The sequence below is a fragment of the Brassica napus genome, chromosome C3 (assembly GCF_020379485.1).
Source record: "Brassica napus cultivar Da-Ae chromosome C3, Da-Ae, whole genome shotgun sequence".
NCBI classification, from domain to species: Eukaryota; Viridiplantae; Streptophyta; class Magnoliopsida; order Brassicales; family Brassicaceae; genus Brassica; species Brassica napus.
Genome location: NC_063446.1, coordinates 13,920,236 through 13,931,953, shown reverse-complemented (window position 1 = coordinate 13,931,953; position 11,718 = coordinate 13,920,236). Strand labels below are relative to the sequence as shown.

The 11,718-nt window shown below is 37.9% G+C and overlaps 3 protein-coding genes across 3 annotated transcripts; all 3 read left to right on the top strand.

The window, feature by feature from the left end:
• The first annotated feature begins 994 nt into the window (after positions 1–994).
• LOC106388159 (F-box/kelch-repeat protein At2g43445) lies at positions 995–10,007 on the top strand. The gene is made up of 3 exons (XM_013828165.3): positions 995–1,809; positions 1,892–8,987; positions 9,055–10,007. The coding sequence occupies exons 1-2, from the start codon at positions 1,350–1,352 to the stop codon at positions 2,740–2,742; spliced, it is 1,311 nt and encodes a 436-aa protein (XP_013683619.1). The 5' UTR covers positions 995–1,349; the 3' UTR covers positions 2,743–8,987; positions 9,055–10,007.
• LOC106388158 (F-box/kelch-repeat protein At2g43270-like) lies at positions 8,528–9,048 on the top strand. The gene has a single exon (XM_048752619.1). It carries the CDS (start codon positions 8,528–8,530, stop codon positions 9,002–9,004), a length of 477 nt encoding a protein of 158 aa, XP_048608576.1. The 3' UTR covers positions 9,005–9,048.
• Positions 9,086–9,763, top strand: LOC125582933 (F-box/LRR-repeat protein At2g43260-like). The gene has a single exon (XM_048749396.1). It carries the CDS (start codon positions 9,086–9,088, stop codon positions 9,761–9,763), a length of 678 nt encoding a protein of 225 aa, XP_048605353.1.
• Positions 10,008–11,718: the final 1,711 nt, after the last annotated feature.

Genomic DNA, 11,718 nt, shown 5'->3' with positions numbered 1-11,718 from the left:
CGCAGTTGTCTACACAAACCAATAAGCTTCTGCCTTGCCTCTTTCTCCTATTGATTTTTTCACATCAAGAAAACGATTATAGCTAGTACTAAAAACACATTGCTAAGAAATTTAAAAAAAACTTGTAAAATATAGTCAGGGCCTGCCCTGAAGCAAGTGTTTTTAGGAACCACATTAGATTAACAATTTAAGATAGGTTTGGGCATTCTAATCCTCGGGTCGGATTCGGATCGGATCTTGTCGAGTTCGGATCTTTCGGGTCTTAGATATTCAGATCCAATAGGATAATTAGAATTTGTCAATTCGAGTTCGGTTTGGGTCGTGTCGGGTCCCCGATCGGTTCGGATCTTAGATAGTTGGCTCCAATAGGATAATTAGAATGTTTTGGTTCGGATTTGGTTCAAATATAGGTTGGGTTCGGTTCGGGTCCAGTCCAAAAAATATCCAAAAACACCAAAAATACCTGAAAATATTTAAATACCCGAAAAATATCCGAAAATTTACCCAAAATCTGACCGAAAACTCAAAACCATACCCGAAAAATGTCCAAAATTTTATTAGATTATCGGAATTATATTTTTGAAATTCTTAAAGTTTACCCGAAACCCAAAACTATACTCAAATCCGAAACTTAAAAGAAAATACATGTAATACCGAAAATATACTGAAACACTCATATATCCCTAATATATACAAGAAGTTTCGGGTATTCTAGGTACTCATTGGATTTCGGGTTCAGGTCGGGTTGGATCCAAGATCTGCGGGTCCTCCACAACAAGATCCAATAGGGTAAAAAGATCGGTTTGGTTCCTATCCACACCGAGATTTTCTGGTCGGGTCTTCGTGTTTGGGTAAAATGTCCAGCCCTAATTTATGGGGCATCGAAATTGTCAAAAGTTGTATATAGTCCGGTGATTCTGCTGTAGAATATTTGGTTAAAAGAGAACAGTTCGAGCTATTAGGAGCGCTAATTATTTATTTTGCTTTCGACAGTGCAAAGTACTGGAACAGGCCTGAATTTAGTCTATGTTCAAAAACGCGGGTGCCACCCTGCTAATCACTGTTCGGACACCTTTCGACGAGAGGATTTTGACATAATCGGCCAATATCTTTTACAACACAATAGCTTTACTGATCTTTACTTTTTGCAACGGAAAAGAAAAGATGTTATAGGCGGCGTGGCGTGATGGGCTTATTTGGGTAGATTCTGATTTTTCTTCTTTTTTTTTCTGGGAGTAGGCGATATGTGTATAATTCAATTTAAATACATAACTCTAAAAGAAATCATAGATCAAGAAAAAAGAGAGAGAGAAATTTAGGAAAAAAGAAAAAAAACCCTCGGCCTATCGATGAAAGAGCTAGGTTTGGATCTGGAGGAAGAAGTTCTTCTTCGACTGCCGCTGAAATCCATCCTCAAATTCAAAAGCGTCTCAAAGCAGTGGAGATCATTACTTGAGTCGAGGAGCTTCTCGGAGAGGAGGAGGCATATCACTATCCAAAAAAATCAAAAGAAGATGCAATTCGTGGCCGCTTTGCTCTTAAATTATCCAAAGTTGGTAGTGGACGACGACGAAGAGGTCGAGATGATCTATCTAGACTGTAATTTCCCCAAATCACTATCGTCGAAGGAGCGCGAAGGGCTCTATATGTACAGTGATTTCTCCAGACGACCGTCGCTGTCCTGTGACGGTCTGGTTTGCATGCCCGTGCCAGGCTGGATCAACGTTTTGAATCCTTCCACCGGAGAGTTCCTTAGATTCCCTTCCGGCAGAGATCCAAAGATGACCGACGTCCTCGTAGATGGATCCAGTAAGTGTCTATTTATAACTAAAACAAACTCTGATAATTGACTTATATCAAAGTAATTTGGGGGGAAAAATTGAAATTGCAGGAAGGGGTTTTGAAGTGTTTCCTGGATACTGGAGGATGGGATTCGGTAGGGACATAGTTAATGGGAACTATAAGGTAGTGAGGATGTGCTTCCAGCGTAACTATAGTTACTGCGAGATTCTTGAAATAAACATTGGGGTATGGAGGAAACTGAAGCGTAAGCCTCTTTTCTATGTGGGAGAGAGACTGAAGTCGGCGTTTGTGAATGGATCCATCTACTGGTTAGAAGTAGATAGTTATTACCAGACTCAGAAGATACTTGCTTTGGATCTACACACAGAAGAGTTTCGTAGCGTAAAGACACCACCTAGATTCTGCAAGTCAGGGCAGATAGCTAACCTTGAAGACCGTCTAGTCATAGCCGTAGCGCATACTGGGAATCCTGACTTTAAGTTTGGCATATGGAGCATGGATGCACAAGAAGAAACATGGAGCATCACTTACTCATTTCCTCTATCCTCTTCCACCTGTAGCAGTTACGTATCTAGATGTAGTGCCTGGTGGCATTGGTGCATGCCACTGGCGGTTTCCAAGCGAGGTAATCTCTACTTTTACGATAATGAGAAGAAGTTGCATAAATATTGTTCGGATACCGGCTTAGTCTGTGGCATAGGTACTTATAGTGGCATCCGTATTGTTGCTCCTTTTGTCGAAAATTTACTCCCAATTCGAGGTTCAGTTTCTTCTGGACAGGAAATTAGGACATTTGGATTTCGGAATCTAGACAAGCCCGAAACTTCCAATTGTTTTAGGCAAATCAAATTGTCAGTCTCGGATGTTTTGCGAGAGGAATGGCTTGGTATCACCACAACTATTGTGGCTGTTGTGGCCCTCGTAGTCCTTCTCAAGTAATGTTTGTACTCTTTTTTTTGTAAAACTATTTCTATTGACATTTAGAGGCTTGCATGATTGCATCTATGTTTAAAACAATGATTTAAATTTTATTATTTATTTGATTATTGTGTAGTTGTAGGTAATAGCCTTGATTGCTTACATCTCAACTTAATGCGTGTTTCTTTCAAAGTAATTCGACTTAAAACCCAAACGGATCATTTTTTGAGTACTTATTTAATCCTAAAAGATGCGTCCATTGCAAAGTAATTTCGCAAAGTGAAATGGTATACAACTAGAGTTGGTTTTAGGAAGCAGTTGTTCCGAGAAGCTGTTCTGGGTCGGATAGTAGTAGTGTCTTATACCGATGCCTAAAGCATACAAATAGTGTAAGTTTGGAGAAAGCTCTCGGTGTCCAATGTACAGCTATAATCCTCGAGAGACACCATCCCCTTGCGAAGAAAGCTTACCAGCCTTCGTTGTTGAGATGAACAACCAATAAAAGAGCTCCTTTGTACGCTTGATGGCAGCATATGTACCCCCTCCATTATCCATGATAAACAGTTCCAAAGAGGTACTAGAACCTAATTCCTTGAGTTCTTTTTCCTAGTCGTCAATTTTAATCAATTTTAATGGCCTGATACAATTTGTTTCATCTTTACTCCAGTATGCTATTTTTACAAAATTCATTCAACAAATACCAAATAAAAACAAAAACCGAGAACATCTAAAAAAGGATATTGAACTGAAAGTCATAACTTGGTTATCAGAACATAATATAATCCTTCTGGTACAGTGATAGAACAATAATTTGTTTTACGGAAGTCATCTCTTAGAATCCCCGGAACACTAAGGGCAGCCCCATCGCTAAAAACCTGCCAAAGGTTCTAAAAAAATAAAAGAATTAATATTTTAATAAAAAATTTAAATTTAAATTTTCTGTAAATACAAAATCCAACAAACAGACGACAGTTGTAGAACTTAGTATCTAAACACCTCTCTGCACCTCTCTGCAGACAACTCCTCTTTCTTCTCTCACCTGCTTTTAATTTTTTACCGATTTTTTTTAATAAGACATATTCTCCTTAGAGCATCCATTGGTGGGACCATAAATAATGATAAATCTGTATATATTTTGCTTTTCCATTGGTGAACCTAAAGATACGGTTTATAGAAATAAAATAAAATATTTTTTTTTAAGTTTTTATTCAATACAATTAAAATTCATGAACATACAAAGTTTTATATATTTTTTTGAGCAAATAACATATTCAGAGTTAAAACATACAAAATTTTTTTTTTGTTTTTTTGAGAAAATAACATATTCAGAGTTAAAACATACAAACATACAATTAAAATATTTTTTTTAGAACAAATTAAAACATACAAAGATTTTTTTTTCTTTTCAGAACAAATAAACATGGAAAGATTTTTTTTAATTTTTTTTGAACATATAACATACAAAGGTTTTTTTTTTTTGAATAAATAACATACAAAGATTATTCATCATGATTACCATGTTTTTTCCATACATTTTCAACTAAATCAGCTTTCAAACGACCATGTATCTGTGGATCACGAATTTGATTCTGAATCCCAAGCATATTAGGGATATTCACACTTTCTCTCCTTTTCACCTTCGAACTTCTGCTTGACTCTCCTGCTTCGAAGTCAGATGTATCATACTGAGTGTATCCGTCGCGTTCGTTCTCTACTACCATATTGTGCAGTATGACACAAGTTCTCATAATCCTTCCTATCCCGTTCTCTTTCGATATAAGCTCGTCTCTTCGGTTTGTTGGCTTGACCATCAATTATTGAGTTGAAGGTATGATCAAATTGTTGGTCGAGCATTTCTTCTAAAGCTTCGTTTAACATTTCAACTACGGCATCAGACGATGAGGAAGACATTTTTGAGTTGGCTTGACCATCAATTATTGAGTTGAAGGTATGATCAAATTGTTGGTCGAACATTTCTTCTAAAGCTTCGTTTAACATTTCATCTACGGCATCAGACGATGAGGAAGACATTTTTTTTTTTCAGAAGAGAAATGAATGTTGTTCACGAAAAAAAAATTATATATATAGAGACACAATTTGGAAATTTGGTTACGTGTTTTGGAAATTTGGTTAAGTGTAAAAGGTAAAGTGTTTGGAAATTTGGTTGTGTTTTGGAAAGAAAGGTAGAGATAGAACAAGTTTGTAGACTCAAGAGAGACAATTTGAAGAGGTAGAGAGACAATTTGAAGAAGTAGAGAGACAATTTTTAAGAGAAGAAGTTGAGTTTGTTGCACATTTGAGCAATAAAAGAAATACATAGTTTATATAGAGCATCCCATTACATAACCATGAATGAAAAAAAAACAAAGTGTAGAAACAAACAAAATTCTACACTTTGCCCGTGAAACAAAGATACAGAAACATAAGTTCAGAACAATACAAGAGGACATAGCAACCCGTGACCAAGTACACAAGTAGACAGAAACATAAAGACAGTAGTTAGGTAGAACCTGTGACCTGCAGAACCAACTAGTAGACAAGTACAACCCGTGACCTGCAAAACAAAACAGATCAAAGCATTTCATGTTAGTAAAAAAGTGTAGAAACAAACATAAGTAAACCAGTAAACAAGTAAACAAGTACTCAAGTAAACAAGTAAAGAATCAACTAAACAAGTTAACAAGCAAAAGAAGCAAGAAAACAAGTTAACAAGCAACTAAACATTGTCTCGCACAAGTTAAACAAGTTGTAAATTCAAAAAAATAAAGCCACTGACCAGATCAAAGCATTTGAGAAACTAGTTTGTTTTTCAGTGACACTTCTATATCATATAAAGTATCTTTTTTGGCAAGGAGACGATCAAGGAGTTTCTTCTGTTTGGATATGTTCTCTTTCACAACTAGCAAGCTCTGTAATTGATCATAAACTACTTCTTTCCCATGCTTATTGCATTTCGCTGCTTTGCAAGCCTTAACACCAGGAGGCCTAACCTCTTCCAAGTCAGGCACCATCTCCGCAGGTTCCTTCCTTTTGTCCTTTGCACCATCTTTGCAAGCCAATTTGATCTCCATTTTTGATCAAACCTAAGTTCCCTCCACGCATGTTCAAGGGTGAACTTGGCCTGGTTGTCATTGAAGAAGATGTCATGGGCAGTCTTCATGACATCATTATCATTTTCTCCACTAGCTTGCGCCTTCAAAGCGGCCTCATAGCTTCCGACAAACTTGCACACCTGCTCATTCACTCTTCCCCACTTCTGCTTACAGTGACTTGCCTCTCTCGGAGGGAAGCCACTGAGCTGAGGGCTTGAGTTGAAATACTCTTCTATTCTCTTCCAAAACGCAACTGCCTTCTGCTGATTACTCACTATGGGATCCTTGCTGGTGTTCAACCAAGCACTGATGAGCACAATGTCTTCTTTTTGTGTCCACTTTCTCCTTTTCACTGGTTTGGGAGATTCAGAGCTCTGGCTACTAAACCTAGGAACCTCAGAAGACTCTACCTCTATTGTTTGACAGCTCTGGGAAGTTAATAGGTTAACAAACCCGAGAGAGTTTAGGGAAAAATGATCCATTTTGGTTTTGGTTGGTGTTTTTAAGTTGGTTTGTGTTTTCAGAAGTGGATTTCCTATGTTTTTAAACTAGTTTTTGCGTTGATAGGAGAGAAAAATTAAACATACTCTAATTTATACAAGTATGCCAATTCAGACTTACCTCGTAGTTTTTGCAGGTGAAGAAGCGCTTCCCAGGAAGAGTGTCATAGTCCTCCTTTCCCCGAACCTCGTCAATGATTCTCTCACCACACAGACACCTTGTCGGAATCCCGTATTGTGAATCGGCCACATATCCTAGCATGTTGATGTACTCCTTATGCCTTTTTCTCTCTGTTCTCTCTTCTGCGGGATCCATCTGTACCAGAAATCGACATGGTTAGAACATAAAGACGAAACAAATAACATGCAACGAACCCTAAATCGAACCCGCATGACGAATTACAACCGAAAATCGAAACCCCCAAATCGATTTAGAACCCTACTTCGAAACCCCCAAATCGATTTCGAATCGAATCCCCGAGACCGTGAATCTACTCGATTTCGAATCCCCTAAACCGTGAATCTACTCGATACTGACCTGAGCTCGTGGATGAGACAGTCCGTCGTCGATTAGATGGAGAAAATCTCCGGCAGTCGGCATCGTTAGAGAAATCGCCTCTCTCTGTGAGAAACCCTAACTTTTTCGGAGAGGAGAGAAAATGAAGTGAAACACGCTCAACCCGTGTTTCTTCCTCGTCTATCTGAAATGGCGTGGCTAATGGGTGATTGACACATGGCTTGAACCCCTATCATACGGGTTCAGAGCTGGTTCAACGAAATTAACCCATTTTCTCTTTTTTTCTTCGTTTCGGGCCTAAAAACCCGAGTCCATGAACCCCTTTACAACCGCTAATGCGGATGCTCTTAGAACTCCTCGTTGGACTTGCTCTAAGGCCCTTTGATGTGAGTTCAGCAATGGCGGTGGCTCAAAAGTTAAACATACTATCTGCTTAAAAATAAGGTAAAATAAACATGCAAGAGCTGACAATTGCATTTTATCTGCAGAGACCTGACGCCACTGTCCGCAGCCTCAAAGTCAAATACATGTGTGTGTGTTTCTTTTTTAAATGCCAGTTGTGAATCCCTGTTAGCTCTGAATCAATTTTTTTAATGGCTTTTTGGACTTGGATAGGACAAGACTGTAAAACGCATAACCGGTCATCATGATGGGTTGTACAAACTCATACCAGGATTCAAAGTCACAACCTCTTTGGGTCTAACAAAATAAAAAAAATTCTTACAAAATCGGAAAGCTGGAGAACTAATTACAAACTAGATAGTCCTCCGGTCGGATTCGGACCGGATCTTGTCGGGTTCGGGTTTTAGATATTCAGATCCAATAGGATAATTAGAATTTGTCAATTCGAGTTCGGTTCGGGTCATGTCGGGTCTCCAATTGGTTCGGATCTTAGATAGTTGGCTCCAATAGGATAATTAGAATGTTTTGGTTCGGATTTGGTTCAAATCTAGGTCGGGTTCGGTTCAGGTCCAGTCCAAAAAATATCTAAAAACACCAAAAATACTTGAAAATATTTAAATACCCATAAAATATCCGAAAATTTACCCAAAATCTGAACGGAAACTCAAAACCATACCCGAAAAATGTCCAAAATTTTATTAGATTATCGGAATTATATTTTTGAAATTCTTAAAGTTTACCCGAAACCCAAACCATACCCAAATCCGAAACTTAAAAGAAAATACTTGTGATACCGAAAATATACTGAAACACTCATATATCCCTAATAATATATACAAAAAGTTTCGGGAATTCTAGATACTCATCGGATTTCTGGTTCAGGTCGGGTTGGATCCAAGATCTATGGGTCCTCCACAACAAGACTCAATAGGGTAAAAATATCGGTTTGGTTCCTATCGAGAACATAGATTTTTCCTGAATTTAGTCTATGTTCGAAAACGGTGCCTATGCTAATCACTGTTCGGACACCTTCCGACAGAGAGGATTTTGACATAATCGGCCAATATCTTTACAACACAATAGCTTTACTTTTTGCAACGGAAAAAAAAAGATGTTATAGGCGGCGTGGCCTGATGGGCTTATTTGGGTAGATTCTGATTTTTCTTCTTTTTTTTTTCTGGGAGTAGGCGACATGTGTATAATTCAATTTAAATACATAACTCTAAAATAAACCATAGATCAAGAAAAGAGAGAGAGGAAAAAAGAAAAAAAAAAAAAAAACCCTCGGCCTATCGATGAAAGAGCTAGGTTTGGATCTGGAGGAAGAAGTTCTTCTTCGACTGCCGCTGAAATCCATCCTCAAATTCAAAAGCGTCTCAAAACAGTGGAGATCATTACTTGAGTCGAGGAGCTTCTCGGAGAGGAGGCGTTTCACTATCCAAAAAAATCAAAAGAAGATGCAATTCGTGTCCGCTGGCGCTTTGCTCTTAAACTATCCAAAAGGTTCCTTAGTGGACGACGACGAAGAGGTCGAGATGATCTATCTAAACTGTGATTTCCCCAACGTGCTAACGCCGAAGGAGGTTGAAGGGCCCTATATCGACAGTGATTTTTCCAGACGACCGTCGCTGTCCTGTAACGGTCTGGTTTGCATGCCCGTGCCAGGCTGGATCATGAATCCTTCCACCGGAGAGTTCCTCAGATTCCCTTCCGGCAGAGATCCAAAGATGACCGACATCATCGGCGATGTATCCAGTAAGTCTAAAATTTGAAAATTGACTAATATCAAAGTAATTATTATATATATGTATTGAAATTGCAGGAAGTTTGAAGTGTTTCCTGGATACTGGAGGATGGGATTCGGTAGGGACATAGTTAATGGGAACTATAAGGTAGTGAGGATGTGCTTCCAGCGTAACTATAGTTACTGCGAGATTCTTGAAATAAACATTGGGGTATGGAGGAAACTGAAGCGTAAGCCTCTTTTCTATGTGGGAGAGAGACTGAAGTCGGCGTTTGTGAATGGATCCATCTACTGGTTAGTAGTAGATAGTTATTACCAGACTCAGAAGATACTTGCTTTGGATCTACACACAGAAGAGTTTCGTAGCGTAAAGACACCACCTAGATTCTGCAAGTCAGGGCAGATAGCTAACCTTGAAGACCGTCTAGTCATAGCCGTAGCGCATACTGGGAATCCTGACTTTAAGTTTGGCATATGGAGCATGGATGCACAAGAAGAAACATGGAGCATAACTTACTCTTTTCCTCTATCCTCTTCCACCCGTAGCAGTTACGTATCTAGATGTAGTGACTGGTGGCATTGGTGCATGCCACTGGCGGTTTCCAAGCGAGGGAATATCTACTTTTACGATAATGAGAAGAAGTTGCATAAATACTGTTCGGATACAGGCTTAGTCCGTGGCGTAACTTTTGGCTGCATTGTAGCTCCTTTTGTCGAAAATTTACTCCGATTCGAGGTTCAGCTTCTTCTGGACAGGAGATTAGGACATTTGGATTTCGGAATCTAGACAAGCCCGACACTTCCAGTTTTAGACAAATCAAATTGTCAGTCTCGGATGTTTTGCGAGAGGAATGGCCTAGTATCAGCATAACTGTTGTGGCTGTTGTGGCCCTTTTAGTCTTTCTCAAGTGATTTGTAGTTCTTTTTTGTAAAACTGTTTCTATTGACATTTAGAGGCTTGCATCTAGGGATGTTATGTAGGGTTTTTAATGCTAAAAGCGTCCATTGCAATGTTAAGACTTTTGCCTAAATGGTTCCGAGGAGCTGTTCTGGGGTCGGATAGAATTAGTGTCTTCTGTCCAGTACCTAAAGAAAAGACAAATAATGGAAGTTTGGAGAACGACTCGGTGTCCAATGTACACCTATATTCCTCAAGACACCATCCCATTCCCTTGCCAAAGAAAGCTTACCAATATTCCTTATACAGATGAACAACCAATAACACAGCTCCTTTGTTCGCTTGATCGCAACATCTTTACTAAGTTTTTATGAGCAGAAAGGTTTGAGGGCAAAGTGATAACACACGCGGATGAATCACAATTTCAACATCATCAGAAAGAAACAAAAGTTGCCATGACTGTTTTATTTTTTGAGTAATCAGTAGGAAAAAGGTAACACTCTACCATAAATAATCGTTCTTACACATGTTGCCACTCATAAATTTAGATAATTGGTAGGAATGAATTTAACGTATTTTACACACACACACAAAGAAATGAGGGTTCCTTGAAAATCTCTCAGTGTATGGCGCTATTTAAGTCTCAAATGCATATGGACTAGGTAGACGAGATGGCCTTCCTTTGAAGCTAAATGATACTTGCTGATGTTAACAGTTCGTAGAATTGGGTAGTTAATGTGGGACACGTACGTTCGAATATAATCCATTTTTCTCTTTGTGTTAATACATACAAAGTTTCAGTCTTTGGATACATATGAAGTTTCTAACTTTGGTTGTAGAAAAACTTTGATCCGTGTTTTCATCTTCGGATACAAATAACCTTTGAAATATAAAGTTTTTATTTTAGTACCTTCTGTAACTATGTTCACTTTGAAAGTTTGCTTTTCAAAAATTAAATCTCTGCGGTCGATTGCTTGGCTTAATTTAATTCTTTACTAGTATTTATTTATTGACGTAACTGTTGTCTTATAAGATTGGATCAAGAGTGGAGTATATCGTCTGCAGGATTTCCTCAGGTTGTCTTAGATTGCACAAGCAATGAGGTAAGAAAACAAGTGTGAATATATTATATCTATCTATATTTTACTATTTTCTACAAAAGCAAATGGGATATTTGAAAATGCCATTGGGACATCGTTTCTATATTATAAAAAGGGGTTTAACTAATCTTTTATGGTTTACAAAATCGTTTTTCTTGCCCAAGTCTTGAAGATCTTAAAAGCATGTTGGAAAATAAAGAAAACAAGTTGGCAAACTGTTCATTAATTATCCAAAAACAATTGGTGGGTATGGGATTTGGCTATTGCTCCTCCACAATTTTCTCTTTGACAATGCGCCCTTCTGCAGAAGAATGAGATGCAACTCTTTTGGACAGTTTCTCTTTTCACTTTTGGTTCATATGTTTTGTTATATCTTGTATATCACGTTGTATTGTGCTTCACTCCTTATTGAAGTTGAGTTTCTTTGAATTAAAAGTATTTTCATGATTATTTTCTACAATTTTTGATAAACAAACAAAAGACCGGTTTTAACATCAACGATATATGTGTAACTTAAGTTTGTAGTAATTTTTTTGAGAAAAATACCACAATGTAAAATAACAAATAAATAACTACGTTCCAAAAGCATCATATAGAAATTCCATAAGTTTGTACTATGAACGGTAATCTTCATATATTTCTTATAGAAGAGTGGCTACAGCATGATTATATACAGATACGACTAATACCCTAGGAGCTCTGTATTTATATATGTTACCATAAGTGTATTATGAGAATATTACA